This window comes from Littorina saxatilis, linkage group LG2 (genome assembly GCF_037325665.1).
Source record: "Littorina saxatilis isolate snail1 linkage group LG2, US_GU_Lsax_2.0, whole genome shotgun sequence".
Taxonomy (NCBI): domain Eukaryota; kingdom Metazoa; phylum Mollusca; class Gastropoda; order Littorinimorpha; family Littorinidae; genus Littorina; species Littorina saxatilis.
Window position 1 is genome coordinate 102,069,900 of NC_090246.1, and position 22,500 is coordinate 102,092,399.

A 22,500-nucleotide genomic window follows, 5' to 3' on the forward strand; every position below is an offset into this window, starting at 1 on the left:
GAGAGAGAGAGAGAGAGAGAGAGAGAGAGAGGTGTCTTTCGCTGGGGTATGCAGTGCCTTGGCGTTGCACATCTACTTAATTATTTATTGTTATACGTTGACTAAGAAAGTATACATTATTTGAGTAACTCCTTCTTGAGGAAAAAAAAATCTTGAAAGCTTGTTTATAATTATCCAGCTTAAAATACATCAGATGTTCGTGAGACTAAACGCGTTCTCTTCAGTGTTGTGCTGGTGACCCCGTTTTCCCTGTCACTTCCCCGCCACTCGTCGTGTCGTGATGTAACACTAACAGCTCCGATCAATAATCGGATGAAAGTGATAGAGAGGGGAGAGATTTACACGCCGATTTTTAAAGCTTTTATCGCACGCAAAACTGATAGCGGGACAAATGTTTGTCAGCCGAGTCTGCTGCCTGAGACACAAAAGCGCACAGCGGCGGAGTTATAGGCCTTGAACGCGCGGTGCTGTCTCGGTTTCACGTGAAATTATTTTGTTGTTGTTCTTCTTCTTTTCTTCTTTTTAGCCACTGATGTGGCGAAGATTTCAATTTGAGCTTGAGGCAAACTTGTTATTTTCTTTTCACGAAGAGATACTTTTAGTTCAGACTTTTAAGATGGATACTTTCCTTTGCTTTCACCTGGCGACTAATACGTCAGTAACTAAAAAGACGTTTGACGTCGCTCTTAATCGTGCAATGAAGTAACATTCTGGCGTTTGCTTCATGGCTCCATGGCGCAATTGAGTGTTGAGGGAATTATGATAATGTGACTTTTGGCACGTTTTGATGCCATACGTTTACTTCCGACTTTTAAGGAATGATTTGTTGTGACCTGTTGACAAAAGAAAAGACGATGTCGCCTTAGACAGAACGCCTACAGACCTACAGCGAATAGACAGTGTGTATGTCAGATTAGTTTATCTCGTAATCACGTGATTGATTGTTGAAACATTATTTCAGTACGTTTCATTTGCTGTATCGACTTCTAGAATATTGATCCTCACGGCTGGACTGAGTGAGGACTCGAAAACGTATCGATACAACTTTTGACTGTGCGTCTACTGTATATAGCGAACGGGCCTTGCTAAAGTTTATTTGATCTGGTAAAGGTGTCATAGCTAAATATTCCCGAGACCGCGCCTTTAAGTGTAGATTATCTCAGCCGAAAGCGGCGTATGGCTGCCTGAATGTCGGGGTAAATATGGTCATACCGGCTGCTGAAAAACCCACTCGTGCAAAATCATGAGTGAACGTAAGAGTTTCAGCCCATGAACGAAGAAGAAGAAGAAGAAGAAGGAGAAGAAGAAGAAGTGTAGATTATCAAGGATTTTTGAGGAGACAGCAACTTAAAGTGCGTTTCACCTGTTGGCTCACCTTCCAAAACATATCATCCTGACGTCATCATCATCCTCATCGTGAAGGTGCAGTTGTTAGTTGGGGGCAAAAGTGACGAGATTAAACGACACCAGGATGTGTCAGTGATTCCAGAATGATTCCCAGGCTGTGTAATAACAACATTAACAGCACATTCTCCGCGTGCCGGGGAGGATTCTTCTACCAATCAGACGCGGCCTACACTGACTGACTCTAAAGAAACCTGTTTACCGGTGCGCTGCACCCACGGTTTATAGACAGAGGAAATAGAAGATCTCATCTGATATTTTGTGAGTCTGCGAGTCGAGCCTGTGGGATGCTCCGGCGCTGACGGCAAGGTCGGAGGGAAAAGATAGTCTACTGATACACTACAGTCTTTGAGGAAGGGCTTTTGTTTTATTTGCTCGTATATAAGCACGTTCTGACAATTGTTTTTCAGCCTCACTGATCAACCACCGCGGCAACCGATAGCAAGCAACACGCAGCGTGAAGTTGTTTTGACTTTCACTCTGATGCGGCCCAGGACACCCACTCCTGGATTTCCCCTTCCCTGGGTTTCATTTACAGGAATTCATTCCGGAGGAGAAAGTCGGTGGTGTCGGCACGCCGCTTGTGTGTAATTGATTGCCGAACGATATTGGTCCTAAACGTTGTGTTGGTCGCATTGCGGCGGCCGGAAAGTACGGAGAGAAAGCTGTTTTTCCATGACGATCAGTGTCAGTTTGAAACGGACGGATTTTTGTACTGAATGGGATGGCTTCAATGTTGTTGTTTTTTTTTTGTTTTTTTTGTTTTTTCAAACAGTGACTTTAGACTAAACATTCCTTCATTTAAATGATGCATAGAGTGAAAACGGAAGCCGAATAACTTTTCATGGTTAATTATTTGTGTATCAGACTTTCTCAGGGTCAGTTGCCGCCTGCGCAATTTAATAATAACTTGATTATGCTGTCTGTCATGCCTGACTCGGAAGAAAAAAAGAGTTAAACGGCTACAAGACATAGGGCATTGTTGGCTGTGAAAAAGAGTTAAACGGCTACAAGACATGTTGGCTGTGAAAAAGAGTTAAACGGCTACAAGACATAGGGCATTGTTGGCTGTGAAAAAGAGTTAAAAGGCTACAAGACATAGGGCACTTGTTGGCTGTGAAAAAGAGTTAAAAGGCTACAAGACATAGGGCACTTGTTGGCTGTGAAAAAGAGTTGAAAGGCTACAAGACTTGTTGGCTGTGAAAAAGAGTTTCACAACACATTGCAACTTGCCTTAGGAAGCAGAGAGGAGTCGAACGACTCAAATTGCTGCGTTGGCGGGGCGGCGGAGGAGTACATTCTTGGGGGCAATTCGGTTCCATTCTCAGTGACGGGACTTTTCTTCGTCGGGAAAACAGTCGCATTACGATCCACGCCGTGGCTGTGTTTGCGTGTTACGCTGAGGTGGTGTGTGTTACGGAGTCTCAAACAAGCTGAATCCAAAAGGAACGACAACTCGTGTACTGTTTTCTTTTTCGTTGATTGATATTTTTGCCAAGTGTGAAACTTACCCCGGCTCCCAAAAGTTCTGCGGCGTGCACTTGTCACAATAGAATCGGGGACATTACTTCAGTTGTAAAACTGTCGGTAACGGGCGTGTCACCATGTGAGAAGTATTGTCTAGCGAAGAGGCTCATCACGAATGGATTATAAATTACATAAATTTCAATCAGCCTACCCGGATTCCTATAAAAGAAACTATAAAATAGATTCGCCTGTACAAAGGAACCACCAACCTGATGTTGAGTCGGCTCGGGCAGCAGACCGCTCGTCAGTAGAGAATCGTCGGCTCGGGCAGCAGACCGCTCGTCAGTAGAGAATCGTCGGCTCGGGCAGCAGACCGCTCGTCAGTAGAGAATCGTCGGCTGAGTTAAACTGTTCGCTTGGTCTTTCCCGTAGATTCCTTGAGCGTAGTTTGTCAAAATAATACATATGGAAAAAAACCCATTTAGCTACGGAAAAGATGGAAACTCAGTTTGTTTCAAGGATGGAGTGTTACCTTCCGGTAGACGTCAAGAAACAACACGATAACTGACGTGTTTGTGCCGGCCAGGTGTTCTTACATTGTTGTGTGTGAGTTTGTTGCTCTCTTAATATCTAAGCTTAGTTCTTCTTCGAGAAGAATTGGAATTTTTCTGTGTGTATACCTGGCCATTTCAACCAAAGTTGAGATAACGAAACGCTAAACGGAACTTGGGTAAACCTCAAACAGCAAGACAGTCTGGTCTGGTCTAACAGTGGGCAATAGTACAGACCAGGCGTTACCCGGACGTTCCATCAGACAGTTACACTGTTTCGCCCATCTCCCTGTTTGTCAACTTGGAGAGTCGGTCCAGGCTGCAGTTGGCAAATAGTATACAGACCAGGCGTTACACGGACTCCGGCTCCATCAGACAGTTAAACTTTGTCGCCCATCTCCCTGTTTGAGAACTTGGAAAGTGGCAAATGCTAGGGTGGGCGCTGCGAGTTGCGGTCAACATGAAACAAAGGGTTCTAGGCATTGTCAGCATGTGTGAGCATCTTGAGCGGCCCTGTGTTTCATGCACCTCTTGTATTCCTCGGCCCTCCTCCGCCCGCTCCACGCCATCTGTCACACAGGCAAGTGATAATAATCATAATCATAATAATAATAGCAAATTGCACACACACACACGCACACGGCACACACACACACACACATACACACACACACACACACACACACACACATACATTCATACACACACACATGAATTCATACACACACACACACACACACACACACACACATACACACACATACACACACACACACTCACACACACACACACACATACTCACACACACACACACATACACACATACATACATACACACACACACACATATATATGCATTCATACACACACACATACATACACTCACACATATACACACATACACACACACACACACATACATACACACACACACACACACACACACACACACACACACACACACACACACACACACACACACACACACACACACACACGTATATCAATGCCGCGTACACTCTTTACACGTCCCATCGTCATTATGCCGACTTGAATTTCACACATCAAGGCTTCTCTTCAAAGAACGCCGAACAAACGTTTGGTTATCTCTTAAACTGAAAGGCGGGAATTGTATGCGTTTAGACGGTGACCTACCTGACAAGTACAAACAAGACACCAAACAAAAACAGAACGTGACAAACCATCATGGATCGCACATACATAACAATATCCTTTGTGGCTTGAAAAGTAAAATCACACATGAAATCGTATTATGTTGAACTCTATCGTCACCAAAACATAAATTCGCACCATCGTAGTGTATCTTAGGCAAGGAGTGCATGTACGATGCTGACTATACCGACTTGCAGTATTTTACACTACCAAAGTTTTATTCCCATCCCCGTCTTCGCATTATCTGTGACTGAGTACTATACTGTCCAAATGCATGATCGTCCCCATTGATATACCGACCAGGACTTGAAATTCACTCTTCCAAACTTCTACTCCCATTCGACTTCGAACAATAAGCGTTTATCAGGCAAGTCAGTTAAGTTGATATAATATATGAACTTAACTGACATAGTATATGTATTATGGTCGGATAATGATAGAGACTTGTGGTATTTCACACACACACACATACACACATACATACATACACACACACACACATATATGCGTTCATACACACACATGTATGAGAAAACCAGGTCTTAACAAGGAGGGAGTCTTGAAATGGGGCTACATTTACACAGGTTATTACACAAAAAATCTGAAAAAACAGGATCTTAAAAGGGAGGTAGTCTTAAAAGGGGGGTCTTAAAAGGGGGGTAGTCTTAAAAGGGAGGTAGTCTTAAAAGGGATGTAGTCTTAAAAGGGAGGTAGTTTTAAAAGGGAGGTAGTCTTAAAAGGATGGGGGGGGGGGGGGGGGGGGGGGGGGCGTACACATTACCAGACTTGCATGCCAATCCGCCTTCGCGTCGCCTGTAACTCAAGCAAATAGTGCATGCATGCAAACTGGCGTGTCCGATGGTCACTGGCCCGACTTGTATGTACCACACTTCCACACTTGTATTCCTTTCCGACTTCGCACAATCTCTGCCTCACGTAAGTAGCAGTAAGGGTCACCTAAGGACCCCCCCCCCCCCCCCCCCCCTCCCCCTCCCCCTCCCCCCCCCCCCCAATTTAAAACTTCCTCCATTTTCAGACCTTGCTTTTTCAGATTCTCTGTTGATAAGCTGTGTCAATGTATCTCCATTTTAATACTCCATCCTTTTTCAGACCAGAGTTTCTCAGATTTTTGAGGGTCTTAAAAGGGGGGTCCGCTGTAGTGTAATTGTTGGACGAGAAGGCGCAACCTCTCATTTTGGGAACTACACATTGTTCGCCCACGCACAAAGCGCCAGCAAATGGACTGATCACCACCGCCGTTTAAATCACACTTAAAATCATCGATTGCAAAATAATACACACAAAAATCCCCATCCTTCCGGACCAAATAGTCATTTTTGGACAAAATGGTCTAAATAAAATTATTATCCTACTTTTTGGAGCCAACCCGAATCGCAATCAGAAGTCGTTTACTGTGTATAGCTCATTTCTGTTCTGGTAGGACTTATAACTCATAACTCATAACTCATAACATTTTATTGATCCAACAAAGGAAATTAAATTAGTCATCAGCACATATAGGTCATTAATTAATAACTATAAAAGAATAAAAGAAGAAAATTCATAAAACCCATGATATAAAAATACCCTTTTTTCTTGCACACCTGACACACCGACACACCAATACACATGCATACATGCCTACATACATACCTACATACATACCTACATACATACATACATACATACATACATACATACATTCCATGTTAAAGTGTAGTTAAGAACATCACAGTAATTATATCATTGTTTGGATTAACAGATAAGTTTTTATGTAAATGATGATAACAACAATCCATAATTAACGCTATTGCACTACCAAGGAAGAGACCAACCAAACACATAAAAACCAATAACAGTATAACGCAGCTGACTATGAAACCAACATGATTGTGATGAATTTGGCATGAATCGTTAATAAAGAGAATTTCTATTCCGGCAGGAACTACAGGAACAAAGCTGATTATCTACATTCATCACAATCATTTAGGAAAGGCCGCATCATTATGTGATGAGTTGGAAAGATACAGAAGGGTAACTTCCGAGAAGTGAATTTTAAAGAAAAAGAAAGAAAACAATTCCTTGCTTATTTCGCATTTTTCTGCCCACACTGGCTGGCATTTTTGTGGTAGGAATGTCCAACCACTGTTTCCATAAGAAACCGAAACTGGTTTTATTGTGAGGGGTTTTATTGCGTGCCATCAAAAGGGGACATAACAGCAAGGAGATTGGACGGTTCGATTTTGCATTAGCTATCATCCCGGGATTGGCTCCGGAAGATGTTTTAACACAAGCTTTCATCGTCACCACTCCTCCGACCAACACAAAGACCACGTTTGATCCTTGAACAACAATCCTCTGAGATAGATACTCTATATGAGGACGTAACAGCGCAGTGTTCGACACTGACACTGTGCTTTGAACATGGAAAACATCTTAATGTTCGTCGCTTTGCGGTTTCCTTTTCGGCTGTTTGAATGTCACTTTAGCATCAGTCAGCCAGTGCGTACACTTTTTTCCCAAGTAATTATTCGGTTCCATGCTCAGAAAGTGTTTGAGTAATGACACGGGGGATAACCGGTCAAAGGCCGAGCGGAAGCCCAAGGCGGCGCCTGACACGTGTGAAGGCAAGTTGTGTCTGTTTTCTAGGTATTGTTTGATTTATGTCGGGATTCAAGGTAAGCTACTGATTCAGCGATGACTAAATTTGTTTCTCGATGCATAAAAAGTTAGGGAGCGATTGATATTTTCCCGTAAATAGCCTTCAAAGCTACAAATGTCGGCGATCGAGCACCGGAAATGGCTGTTCGATGGGTTTTGTAAGTAGAAATGTGCTTTATTTCACCAAATCAGATCGTATTTGGTATGGGTACGGGATTCTAGAGGACTAAGGAGTCATAAGAGGGGCAAAGAAGTGCTATTTGGGAGTAGAATAAATCTTCCGAGCCAGTAGACAAGAGAAGGTCATATTTGAGAGATGCGCGTAGGCGGAGCTTTCCGACAAGCAAATGATGCAGCAGATTAATCATTCGTTTTGATCAGAAACATAGTCTCTAGTTTTTATAAATGAGTTTTTTAATTAAAACAATCACGAGAACTCGCTCGCTTAGCCTAATGGCTGTTCGATGGGTTTCGCAAGTAGATAACGGCACACACTCTAAGCCAAATAGCTGTCTCTCATGTACACCCACACACACACACACGCACACACACACACACACACACACACAAACACACACACACACACACGCACACACACACACGTTCTCATCTTTCACAGCCCTTTTTATCGGTATCTGTAAAACGTGCCAAACAAAGGAGGCAGCCGTCGTGTGTCAACATGTCTGCATTATGCGGCTAAAAATATAAAGCACGGGAGTGATAGGAGCTGTTATCAAGCATGCTTTGGAACCTGTTCAAAACCAGCATCAGCAAACAGAGACGGAGAAAGGTGTGGTGATAGGCTATTTGTTTTCCTGAGTTCCTACGCATCTTTCTCTCCAGGCCAAACGTTGTCTCCACAGCAGTACGGCGAACGGTTGTTGTCTCCACAGCAGTACGGCGAACGGTTGTTGTCTCCACAGCAGTACGGCGAACGGTTGTTGTATTATAACCAAGAAATCAGATAGACTGCTAACGTTCCAACATTCAGAATGAAACTAACTATTAGAGAGGTAGGTTATTGGAACGTGTAATTATTGACAAAACAAAACGTTACATTTGTAGTGCGTCGACCCACTGGTCTTTTGAGTGGACAGACAGATGAACATGTATGATTCAAGGCCAAACTAACTAAGGCCCACCAAAACAATACACGTTTCGACAATAACTCGAACTGTTGTATCCCTGATGCAAAAAAAACAAAAACAAAAAAAAAAACAAAAAAAAACACCAAGGACTAACGTAAACAGAGTTGTATCACTGAAGACAAAAATCTGAGTTTACAGTCAATCGAGTGTTAATATCACTGAGCTAGAACTTCCACATTACAACTCATGGAGATGACCTAGCCTACATTAACTTTTCATACGCATGGAATGAATTTCTCGGGTTGTTATTGTTGTTAGGTTGTTATGTCTAAAGACTTTACGTTGCTAGCAATAAAAGGTTAACAATTATGGCGTTCTGCGCTGGTTTTTGCCAGAAAAAAATCAATCGAGACATTTCAAAGTGCGGGCTATCAAGAGATGCTGACTGCTTCAAAAACGAACGTACACTAACCAAATCCTGAGGCTAGTCAGAAATTCCTGTCTTTGCATATCCTAGTCGTTTTGTGCAGAACCTGTCAATGCTATAACTCTGCCTTAAGTCTGTATGTGTACAACCAAGACAGTTACTGTAAGCATAGAACGCCGAACGTTTTACTGTTTATTGCCAGCAACGTCAACTCTTTAGACACAACAACCTTACAACAATAACAACACAAGAAATTCCCTCAATGCACATACAAAGTTAATGCAGGAAGGAAAGAACAGTCATTAGCATAACAGCTTTTTCAATGTTTATTTCGAGTTTGGGACTCCTTCCATTGATACCCCCATTCCACACATCCGTTCTAGCTTCCGTTCCCAGCTCACAACAATGAGACGCTGCGCAAACGGCCGTTTTTGGCATCTTTGAGCATCGTCTGACCATAGTGGCAGCCGTCTTCAGGACGGCTGGGAACGGAAGCTAGAACGGATGTGTGGAATGCGGGTATGACAACTCAGTGTGTGAGAGCGCTAGCGTTGCGTTACCATTGCGTTAATAAGTTCCATTCACGATCCATGAGTTCCGTTGCCGACGTGTTAAGGTTCCATTACCGTTCATTTGGAACGGGCGGGGAATGGCTACAATTTTGAACATGCAGTCCGAACTCACCCGTCCCAACCGTTCCTACCGTTCAAAGGAGTTCCGTTAACGTCCATTGGCGTTCCATGAAGGTCCCCTCCCGATCCCTCACATTCCCGTGCCGTTCCTTGGTCGCTACGGGAACGGGACCAAGAACGGATGTGTGGAATGGGGGTATTCGCTAGTGACGTACGATTGCTTTTTGCCATCGCAAATGTCCAAGATAAATAGGAACCATAATAACATATATAGGTCAGTCGTGTATGCATCCATAACGAGAAACCTTCAGAAAAAAACACTGCATATTACCGCAAGAGACGAAGAGAAAGGAGGAAAAGACTACAGATGATAATGGTGCAGATACTAATGATCAACACTAATTAGCTCTTATTGTTTATTAGTGACTTTGACTATGACTTCTGTATGACAGCAGTACATTTCTATGACGCTGGTTGTCTTTTGCATAAACTATGCAGATCTTTCTTGGGAAAGCAACCCTCTGAAAATGACCGTGATTGGCATATCTAGGAGACAATAACAAGGGTCCACCGATACTGATCAGTCTTGACTGGCTTGCCAGTGATCTTGACTGTGACTTTAGCACGGTACTGGCACTCCAGACATCCATGGTCGCTGCTCTGGAAGGTGAACTGTTGGAAGACAGTAATTGGTCTACGGTACCGTATGCAACTGCTGGCTAATGCGCTTGAAAGTGACTTGGTGCAAGATAGCGATTTGCCGGCTTTACTTTATGCAATTCTGGCAATAGGTTGCAAATGCCCATTATGTATGTAATTGTCTGCGATTTTGTCAGCAAGTAGACTAGCAACCCCGAAGAGGATGACCAGAAGATAAGTTCTCACGTCCAATACACTACCTGTGCCTGCTGTATTTATGAAGGTGTGACAATAGGCTGCGAATGCCCATTGTGCAAGTAATTGACTGCAATTTGGCAGCTAATATACTCACAATCCTGAAAAGGACGACCACAACATTATTTCTCACGCCTAATATACGCTGGCTCTCACAGTAGATACTATATCAGTGCAAAGGTTGAAGACCCCCAGAGCAGTTCTCACATCTAAATGTAGGTGCTAGAGAAATTACATCCGTGTACAAGATTACCATCACCAGCTAAACAGGTATAGGCCGCCGTATCAGTGACAGCTGTCTGACCCGTTCATGCACGTGCGGCTTAGATGTGAAATATGCTCAACGACAGTGATACATTAGTGACAGAATGGACCTGAACGGTGATGTTGATGGCTGGTACTCCACCGACTGTTACCTCGCAAGACGTTAAAGATTGTCGGCACGGGTCTGGTTCTGCATGTCAAGTCATCTTTTTGGATATATTTTCCCGGTCAAATATCCTTGCACATTAATAACGATTTCCAATACTACAATAATTGGAAGCATAACCAAGAAGATCCCCCGCACGGGTCTAGTTAGTTAAGTTTTTCTCTTTGAAGACGCAGAACTTCTGCCCAACAATTGTTTTTCCTGGCACATAAAAAACAATGTCCAATTCCACAAGAAGAGGCAGCCCAATCGTGGAAGATTCCCACAAAAGGTCTGGTCAGTCCCGTACTCCTGTCTGAGAAACCCGATTATCCCCCCCCCCCCCCCCCCAATAAAATGTACTTGCACCGTAATACCGACGCTTTTTTCTGCAAGACTTGATAACCCAGACGTTGTAGATCTGCCGGGTTGAGGAACTGGGGCAGGGTTTGCATGGCAAGCAGTCTCGTACGGCAAGTGTGAAAAGCAATTGTGATTTCATTCCGTAAAAAAGCTCTCGGGGAAAAAAACATGGAAGTTCCGTTTAGAAGATGGTGGTGATCGCTCCTTCAGAAATGGACGAAAGTTGTATTATCCCAAAGCCCGCCAACATGAATTAGGTATGGGAGAGAAGAGAAGGGGGGTATGCAAGGGGGGGGGGGGGGGGGGAGCGGGGGACATATTTGTGTCGATTCGTGTAATAATCAATTGTTGTTGACGGTTCTGGCCGCCCAGATACTGAAGATCACTTCAATTTACCACTGGGCTCACATAAACCCTAAGTGTTGAGTGACGTGTTGCAGGTAAACGTCATCATTCAAGTAAACTAAATTGTGATTTCTTGTCGTTGTGCAACTGACTTTTTGCAGCCCAGATGATGAATATCGCCAGCAGCAACAGACTAAATGCACATTGATACACACAAATCTCGTTGTGTTTTAGTGGTGCTGTACAGATAAACTTAAATCATTTTGTGAACATCAATTAACGTTGCAAATTACTTATCGTTGTGCGGGTTCTTGCAGTCCAGGTCTTGACGATCGCCAGCATCAACAGACCACATTGATATACACACAAATCGTTGTGTTTTAGTGATGTTGTACAGATAAACCTAAACAATTTCTTAACATTAATTAACGTTGGTAATAACTTTCTCGTTGTGCAGATTCTGACAGCCCTTGATACACACAAAATTCGTTGTGTTTTAGTGATGCTGTGCAGATAAACCTAAACCAGTTCTATACATTAATTAACGGTGCCAATGACCTCTCGTTGTGCAGGTCCTTGCAGCCCAGACGTTGAAGATCGCCAGCATCAATGGCCTGGGGGACGCCGACAAGTTGGAGACGGAGCTGGAGAATGAGATCCGTTGGGAGGAAAGCAGACGACCCCCGACAGAGATCATCGACAGGTAGGTTGACATATTACACAGTGCAGCGGTTCGTTAGCTTTCAGACCGCCACAAATGTATGGAAGTTTGAGGGAAAAAAGGGTATTTAAAAAGAGGAACCATGTTACCAGATGTGCCCGCCGCGCCGCTTTTGATGGGAACATGCACGTTACAACCCACCTGCTTCGTTACCACAGCCTTATTTTACTATAATGTGCTTTTAAACCATTAAAACTAATGGTATTGCCAAGGGATGTTAGCAACGGGATACTCTTCCGCAGCCAGACAAGTCTTAAAACAAAAGTTGATTACAAACTCCGCCCTCTTAGTTTCTGCTTTTCGACTGAAAATAGATACACTATTGATTCTTTTAAACTGCTGATCCTAAACTGGGTGGGTTTTTTTTTTGAGACGTCAAAAATGGCTCTTGCCTTTAACACCAAAACAAAACAAAACAAAACAAAACAAAACAAAGCAAAAAAACACAAACAACCAAAGACATCCAACGACAACGAAAAGAAAAACATATCTCCGTATTGCCAGACAAATCCTTAAAAGTCTGTGACTTGAACCAAAAAACTTCTTTTTTTCGCCAAGCCATAATCCATGCCAACATAATTATGAAAACAGCCGCAGATGTAATTGTGTTATGGATCGTAGACAGAAAGCAATGGTACACTCAGAATCCGTAAGTATCTCCCTCTCCACCGTGCAAAGTTGATTTCGTTTTCCCTGAAGATTCGCACTCAGTTTCGTCTGGCAGTTTGCCGGTGGAGAATGACACGCGTAGTTTGTTGGTTCCTTAAAACATTTAGTCAAGTTTTGACATAGAGGGGGGAATCGAGACGAGGGTCGTGGTGTATGTGTGTGTGTGTGTGTGTGTGTGTGTGTGTGTGTGTGTGTGTGTGTGTGTGTGCGTGCGTGCGTGTGTGTGTGTGTGTGTGTGTGTGTGTATGTGTGTGTGTGTGTGTGTGTGTGTGTGTGTGTCTCTGCGTGTGTGTGTGTGTAGAGCGATTCAGAGTAAACTACTGGACCGATCTTTATGAAATTTTACATGAGAGTTCCTGGGTATGATATCCCCAGATATATATGTGTGTGTGTGTGTGTGTGTGTGTGTGTGTGTGTGTGTGTGTGTGTGTGTGTGTGTGTGTGTGTGTGTGTATGTGTGTGTGTGTGTGTGTTGTTGTTGTTTTTGTTGTTGTGTTGATGTAGGTTTTTTTCCCTCAGAGTCACAAGAAGTTGTTCTTTTTAGTTTTAACAAGCAGCATGAAATTCGCAGCTGACACTGATCTCGATTTGAACTGAATCAGCACGCTAAATATAGTAGACACTTGCAAAGAATAACTTGTTCTGACTTAATTCGGTGATGCATTGTTTATGAATCAAGGAGAAATTCAGCAAGTCGGTCAGTCATTCGATCAATTATACTGAATCGCTCGGCCAGTCAATTTGTCAGCCAGAGACCCAGTGACCTAGTCAGCGAGCAAGTGAAAATGCTTAGTTCTTTTAACGTTGTCTATTCGGGGCAGGGTTCAGAGTTGTCCCAGTACAAAGGAAGTCCCTTCTTGTTAAGACCTAACCCCCCCCCCCCCCTCAAAAAAAAAAATAAAATAAAAAAAAATGTTTGGTGGCTTGTTGACAGACCAGCTTTTTTGTTGGTCCAAGGGGACCATATCGTCTTTTGTTTCATCTTTATCGACCAAGGCCGAACATCTTATATTACACGGATAATACGACTCTCACATGTGTCGAGGTCTCTAAAGAGGGTTCCACTGAACGCTTTTAAGCAGGTGTTCCAACACATCATAGAGAAGGCCCTTGTGTCCGCAATACAATACACGAGAGCTCGTCCAATGTCAATGGGTCTCTTCCACCCCTTACCTGTTCGCAGACCTTCACCCATATAAATGTATGTTAAATGTATGTTAATTGTATGTTAAATGTATGTTAAATGTATGGTAAATGTATGTTTATTGTATACTAGATGAATACCCGCTTCGCCGGGTACGGCTTCGCCGGGAAGAAGTTGAGCCGAATACCCGGCTGTGCCGGGGACCCGGCATTGCCGGGTGTACGCCGGCTTTGCCGGCGCACCGCACGAAGGAAGGGAGATAAACGCGCAAAACACTGGAGAAGAGTAATACCCGGCTTCGCCGGGACAGTGATCTTCAAAAAATAGTATAACAGTAATATGGATTGAGCGTTGTCGACAGTGACCTTCTAAAAATAGAAACGGGAATATGGATTGACGCCACACGAAGGAAGGGAGATAAACGCTGAAAACACTGGAGAAGATAAGGAAGAGTTACTGGGAATGGATCCAGAGAAAAACCCAAATCGGTTCAGCGCTGCGCGCTGAGAGCACGTGTTGAAATATCTCATCGACCAGGTTGTGTCCCGGGTGTATCTGAATATGTCCACCAAATTTGAAATAGATCCGTTGAGAACCTTGGCCGTGCATCGCGAACACACAGACACACACACACAGACACAAGTCGCATATATATATATACTGTTCAAAAAAAGAAACGCATAGTTGCTACTTGCCAAATTTGTTTTATTTTTCGAAAAAATTAACAGAAAATCCAATATTTAGATTATTTGTTTGAAATTTGGTATGGACACAGTTGAATGCACACACAGTTCATTTGCATCTTCAAATCAATCAGTCAATCAATACGATTGGGTGCCGAGGCTGTCAAGTCAGTAGAGGGTGTGACTGCCTTGAGCAGCAACAACTGCCCGGCACCTTCTGGGCATGGACTGGATCAGATGCCGGATATCTTGCTGTGGGATGGTGTCCCACTCCTCATGAAGTGCCTGCAATAGATCGCGGTGATTTGCCGGCGCTTCTTCTCGCCTGCGCACACGTCTGTCCAATTCATCCCAGAGGTGTTCTATCGGGTTCATGTCTGGCGACATGGATGGCCAGGGAAGCACCTGGACATGGTGGTCGGTGAGGAACTGGGTGGTGAGTCGTGCTGTGTGCGGGCGAGCGTTGTCCTGCTGGAATATGGCATCCTGGTCAGCCAGAAGAGGAAGGGCGTGTGGGCGCAGAATTTCCTCCACGTATCGCTGGGCAGTTAAGCGCCCTTGGACGTGCACCAGGGTGCTCCTTCCAGCGGTATTGATCGCCCCCCACACCATGACGCCTCCACCACCATGAACGGGTGCCTCATCCACACAGTTGGGCGCGTAACGTTCGTTTACTCTCCGGTAGACCCTCCTCCGACCATCATGTCGCTGGAGCAGGAAGTAGGACTCGTCGCTGAACCACACGTGTGGTTCCGGACGGTCCAGCGAAGGTGCTGGTTGCCCCACTGCACTCGGTTCTGGCGATGGCGGCGGGTGAGGACAGCTCCTCTGTGAGGTCTGCGAGCTCTCAAACCAGCTTCATGCAGGCGGTTCCGCACGGTCTGGTCCGATAATCGGTGTGGCCCGGGGAGAGCCTGGACAGACGATGAGGCCGACAGGAAACGATTCCGGAGGTGGCGGAGCCGTATGAAGCGGTCGTGAGCAGCAGTTGTCGCCCTTGGTCTTCCCGCTCGTGGCAAGTCAGCAACGGAGCCAGTGGCTTGAAACCTGACCCACAGTCTACTGATGGTGCTCTGGGACACGTGGAAGTGCCTGGCGATTGCACTTTGACTTTGGCCTGCTTGTAAACGACCCAATGCAATTTGGCGGTCTTCTCTGCTCAATCGGGCCATCTTTCGTCGCTGAATTGTCGTCTGATTTCTTTGTGGCGAACAATCCGCTTTTATGGGTTTTGGAAGACATGGTGAGAGCTCAATATTCCCCGAGTTTCACGAGATTACACTGAAGCATGACGAGTGGTCATGCCAAATGAGCAATTTTGACATTGTAGCCACTGATAACGCATGCGTCACGTGCAGAGCTCACTTGTGGCAATGGACGAAAGGTCGACGACCAGATAAACATTTTCTGCAGTTTGGTGGATATCCTTGTAGCCATATAACTAAATTAACCAAATATTACAAGCTATGCGTTTCTTTTTTTGAACAGTATATATAGATACGTGCCAATGTATATTTGTAAACTTGTCTTTATTTATATATAAAAAATATATATAACCACGTTTTTGCATGATCAATAGTGTACACAGGCTTCTATGCCAATGAACAAAAATCATATCTGATTCTCATCACCATTACAAAGGTCAGTACACAACTCTCTGTTAAGTATGTTCTAATTAGATTGTAAACACTAAGCCTCCCGCCAAGTTGACAGGGTTTTTCACCCTCGCCTACTAAAGACAGTTTATTTCTTTCGCTTGACCCCTTGCTCGGGGGTCCGTCCTTTATAACCATCACTCCACACTCAGGTCTAGTTAGGAGCTTTTCCCCCGATGCTTCATTGATCTCGATTACAACTCCGGGCCGCCATGGACCCAGGACCAAATCACAGGCACATGAAACTGGTACGGTGTGGGGGTATGCCGGCAGATAATGTGATCTAGCTCCTTGGCCGGCTATCTCCCGAATAAACCTCTTGGAAGTAACGTCAGTAATTGAAGGAAGAGTACCGTATTTTTCGGGACTATAAGGCGCTTCGTTGTAAAAGGCGCAACCCCCACCTTTAAGGTTAAAGTGTTTGAAATGCATACAGTCTTAAGACGAACCTAACACAGGGAAATATACATTAAGTCAACGTCATGTGCCTGTGGCCAAGAGTATGCTACAATAACTACTCCCTCACCCACAGCTAAATAACGGATGCTCCCTGTAGACCTCTCTCCTTTCCCATCGTATCCTGCAGCCATCGATAGTCTCGGGCGACTGCGGCAAGTTATGCAACACAACAGCGTCTCACGGAACGCAATCCCATTACTCACACCCGAGCGGAAAATGTAATCAGTTTAGAGAAAGGAGAAAAAGTCATAAAAACGCAGCTAAATCGCTCGGGCAGAAATTCCGTGCGCTGTTTAAAATGCAGACCTCAAACTGAAACCGGTATCGACTGCTTGGTCGTTAACGGTAAAAAGATGGTAAAAAAAAAAAGTGCAGATACTGACCACTGAGTGGTCTTCCTCCAAAAACGGCGTATGGCTGCCTAAATGGCGGGGTAAAAAACGGTCATACACGTAAACTTCCACTCGTGCAAAAAACACGAGTGTACGTGGGAGTTTCAGCCCACGAACGCAGGAGAAGAAGACTGAGTGGTCAGTGAAGCGAGTCACCCATACGCCGGCAAACTGCTCTGCAAAAGTCAATGATGATGACAAAAATCACTAGCTATGACTATGTCTATATGGTCTCTGTAATGTTCAATTTCGTTGCCAGTATGCAGTCATACAACTTGGTCTGAACGTCGGATCGATTCGCTTGTCATTCACTTTGTGTACTCGCGGATTCTTACAATCATGCCGCGGTCCCCATTTTAATGTGCCTAATAGGATCTACTTTTCAGTAGTTGCATTTACCGCCGAAAAAAGTGTAAGCCAGTGACTGGGATGTCTGATATGTTTTGCTGGAAGCGGTCAGGCCGTTCAAGGAAGACGGATAATGATGTTAGCGTCGCGTTTTTGATAAAAGGAAAAAGAAATACTATACGATAAAATAAAATGTATGTCAATATAAGTAATTCAACTTCAAACTTTGAATCAAAATGACAATCTTACTCCTCATATAATACAATAACATGAACAGGTGACGTCACCTGGAGACATACGTAACTGTATACCTTTAGCATGTATATGTTCTGATATTCCTTTTACTTACAACACAAAGAAATGCTCAGGCTTTGCCTGTATTGATGTGATTCTAATTTGCAACACAAACACATTATCTACCTTAGCATATATGTTCTTATAACTCAAACAAATGTTCAGTCGTATCATGGACTGATGTTCTTACAATTCACAACACAAACAAAGTTTCAAGGTGTCAAGGTTGTATTCGGCTGTTGGCATTGTTTAAGCTAACAAAATACACAGTTAAAATACACAGTTAAATACCACACACAAACACACGCACAATGAGAGTGCACGCAGGCACAGCAAACAGTGATCTTAACTTAGCAACAACAGAAAACAAAACACACACATAAGCAAACACAACATCATCACTAACTAGAAAACTTATCAACAGGAGTAGCCTCCTACATGATCATTTTTGCCACGTAAAAAAACAGAAAAAAACTACAACTATCAATATTGAGACAAAACACAAACGAGCAAACAAACAAACAAAAAGCATATGAACAACAACAAAATACAACGAAACACGTAAATCATCGAACTTAAAAATGTTCATAATAAAACTAACAAACTTAGCCAACTTAACCAACTTATTTTTGGATTTACTGTTCATTAAAGCGTTATATTTCATAACATTTGCATGATGCTGAAAATAATGTACAAAATACTTTTTTCGTTCCTGCACTATGCGAACAAATCCTCAAGCTTAGCATAATGCCTGCTCCATTGTGCATCGTTATTCGGCCATGATTTCTTCCTTCATATCACGCGTCATTGTCTAGAGATGACTAACAGGAACTGCTCTCCAAAAAGTGTTTGGAACAAGACAAGACGAAAAGTGTTTGGAACAAGACAAGACGAAAAGTGTTTGGAACAAGACAAGACGAAAAGTGTTTGGAACAAGACAAGACGAAAAGTGTTTGGAACAAGACAAGACGAAAAGTGACGAAATGAGAGGAGATTGAGAGAGCTGTCTCGATACAGGAAGAAGGAAAACAAAGAAAGATCAGAAAATAAGAAAGGAAACAGAAGGGGGAGACAAGCAACATGACGTGCAGTGCAAGATGAAAGAAACAAGAATAACGAAACAAGGACAAGAACAGAGATGGTTTGATCAGCTTGATTGCAGTAAGCACGAAAACAAAGAAATGCACGAGAGAGAGAGAGAGAGAGAGAGAGAGAGAGAGAGAGAGAGAGAGAGAGAGAGAGAGAGAGAGAGAGAGAGAGAGAGAGAGAGAGAGAGAACGAGAGAGGGAGAGGGAGAGGGAGAGAAAGAGAGAGAGAGCGAGAGAGAGAGAGAGAGAGAGAGAGCGAGAGAGAGAGAGAGAGAGAGAGAGAGAGAGAGGGAGAGAGAGAGCGAGAGGGAGAGGGAGAGAGAGAGAGAGAGAGAGAGAGAGAGAGAGAACGAGAGAGGGAGAGGGAGAGGGAGAGTGAGAGCGACTGAGAGAGCGAGAGTGGGTGACAGACAGACAGACAGACAGGAGACAGAAAGAAAGAGAGATACACTGTAAAGTGAAACTGAAACTGAACTTTATTACAAAAGGATAGAGGTTTTAGGCAAAGCCTAATCTTACAACGTGTTCCTTATACAAACACTTTATAAATGAGAGAGAGAGAGAGAGAGAGAGAGAGAGAGAGAGAGAGAGAGAGAGAGAGAGAGGGAAAGACAAAGAGAGAGAGAAAGAGAGGAAGACAGAGAGGGAGAGAGGGGGGCGAGTGAGGGAAAGAGAGAGAAAGAGAGAGAGAGAGAGAGAGAGAGAGAGAGAGAGAGAGAAAGAACACACAAAAAAAGAAAGATGTCTGTCTAGAATAGCTGCTATTTAGGTAGTGAACGCAGCTCGGACAGTGACCCGCTGGGTGCTTTGAGTGATATTCCACTGGTCGGTGCAACCAGCCTTGCGACCAGTCAAACCCTAGCAGACGCACAAGGCCACAAATTGCGGCAGATCCTCCATATTCTCAGCCTCTTGTGTGCCAGTAATTCTGGCTTTCAGTTGCTTTTATAATAATTATATTTAGACTGATTCTAGCTGCTGGCTTAACTTTAGATCAGTGTTCTTTGTGTGTTTCTGTGTGTGTCATACGTTTTTTGTTCGCCTGACAAAATGTCTCTAAAATCTCATCTGGTGATTGTGAGGTTTTTGCATGTGCACTTTGTAGTTGCATTTCGTTTGTTTGTTTGTTTGTTTAATTTGATTTTTTGAAACCAGGATAAGTCTTCTTTTTCCTTTTTGGCATTAACACCCAAACACTCCCACCCCCTTCCTCTACCCACCGTCTTTATGTCTCCGTTTGTCAGTCTGTCTGCCCCCCACGCCCCCCCCCCCTCTCTCTCTCTCTCTCTCTCTCTCTCTCTCTCTCTCTCTCTCTCTCTCTCTCTCTTACTCTCTCTTGATCATCTTGAAACAGGCTTAGTTATGTGGAATTGCAAATAGAGGAGAACCAGAGCTACGATCATCATGTAAGTAGCCTGGGTTGACGATCGTCTCTTGTCTGAGAGTGATTTTCCTTTGACATCTGTTTTGAGACCGACAGCGCACACACTTTGTTTCTGATCCTCAGAAAAGCTAGACTAAAACACAATTGGAAGAAAGCTACGAGCGTTGTCCCTTTTTGCAAAGGATACAGATTTTTGGATTTGTGCAGATACGGTTAACATCTTTGAATTTATATTTGAAGTACAGGTGTGATTATTTAAAAGATGATTTTTCAGCACCGTTTTGTACCCTTTGAAAGAGAAAAAATCGTAATCATTGTTTCCACAACTGCAAAATTCCGTGTTACGTGGGCTTCATAACAGCCTGTGAACTTTTCTGATGTATGCAGACTTGGTTAGTATCTCCAAGTCAGACCTCTTATACAAGTGTCAGTTTTTAGAGGTGTTTTTCTGCCGCTTGAAAGACGACAAATCGTTGGTAATTGAAGTTTTTACAACCGCGAAAGTGTGTGTCTTGTAGACGAATTACACTTTCCCAGATATACAATACACACACTCGAACCTGAAAAGGTCCGAAACTTTCTGGGAACTCTTTCAGCTTCCTGAGTACTTATAGTTTTCCTCGGATGGATGTTAATTTGTTTTTGTGGCAGTTGTAAGGAAGATATGCTTAGAGTGACGAGTATAAGTTTCTAGATTGACCAGTATTTTGGAGCAAAACAATTGACTAGTATTTTGTGACAAAAACGTATTTTCATACGTTTACCGAATGCCATCGTTTAAAATAAAGACGCTAGCACGACTACACAAATCAAATGTTCGAGAAATGGAATTGCACTCTCAAGGCTGGCTTAAACCGTAAGTATTAAAGATTAATTTTAGTGCGTGATGCTTTTTTCTGTCCTTTTTTTATTATTTATTTATTTTATTTTATTTGTACTTTGCCCGGGTTACCTGTGTGCGTCTCTCATATTTAATTTTCCCGTTATTGATTTCGTTTTTTTTAATCAGGTTTTATAAAAGCCCCTTTTTCGTGTGCAAACAGTTCTTCATGAAAGACTGAAATCTCTGTTTGTTCTCTCAAATGAATTATGTGCAGTGTATGCACATTCTTTTTATAGCCTTGTTTTCCCAATGATTTTCCCTGCTTGAAAATCCCTTTCTGAGGTATGGTGTACTTCTAGATAGGTATTTCAGTTTCGATTGGATGGGAGAAGATATACGTTGTTGCGGCTGGTGACAACTAAGAGACTAGTGTCTTTACTGTCATTGTGTGAGACAAAGGAAATAGAACATAGAACAAAAGTTGCACTAGACTTCAAACGTCCGTCAATCTGCAGCAGGAACTGGAACAATCGTGGCTGATCCATGATATTAACTTTATTTTTAGTGCTTTTTTTGTGTGTGTGTGTGTGTGTGTGTGTGTGTGTGTGTGTGTGTGTGTGTGTGTGTGTGTGTGTGTGTGTGTGTGTGTGTGTGTGTGTGTGTGTGTGTGTGTTTTTCCCCCATTCGTATTTGAGCGCACGCAGGTACCCAAACTGCAGTTGAGCTTTTACATAATGGTTATACTTTCTGAGTCTAATAGAGTTCTGAAAAAAAAATCCGTCCTTGCTGCATGTTTAAGGCAGTTTTCCTCCACGGCTGTTGGTTAACGTTGGGAGTGAGAGAGAGAGAGAGAGAGAGAGAGAGAGAGAGAGAGAGAGAGAGAGAGAGAGAGAGAGAGAGAGAGAGAGAGAGAGAATTGAATTGAACTTTGTTTAACAAGGATTAAGATTTAAGGCTACGCCTTTTCTTACAATCTGTCCTTGGGACGCACAGACACACAATGATAAAATTGAAGAGAGAGAGAGAGAGAGAGAGAGAGAGAGAGAGAGAGTGTGTGTGAGAGAGAGAGAGAGAGAGAGAGAGAGAGAGAGAGAGAGAGAGAGAGAGAGAGTTTATTTACAATTCCAGACCTCTAATATTAATATCGGAGTTCAAACAGCTAAAATGCAATGATACAGGTCCTAATCGTTCAAGCATCGCAAGTGACAAAAGAAATGTCAGCTGCATATTCTTGACTCATCCACAAACGCATGCAATACTCCAAGGGCAAACACTCCAACACAAAGGCATGCAATACGCCAAGGGCAAACACTCCAACACAAAGGCATGCAATACGCCAAGGGCAAACACTCCAACACAAAGGCAAGCAATACGCCAAGGGCAAACACGCCAACACAAAGGCGTAGACAACTGTACATCAGCTATG

The 22,500-nt window shown here is 43.4% G+C and overlaps 1 protein-coding gene across 1 annotated transcript in view; it reads left to right on the plus strand.

The window, feature by feature from the left end:
* Window positions 1-22,500, plus strand: part of LOC138960375 (uncharacterized) — a gene marked incomplete at its 3' end in the record, with an annotated part of 161,910 nt that overhangs the window by 120,384 nt on the left and 19,026 nt on the right. The window contains 1 exon segment of the mRNA XM_070332272.1: window positions 11,987-12,117. Within this exon segment, the coding sequence (XP_070188373.1) occupies window positions 11,987-12,117 (131 nt within the window).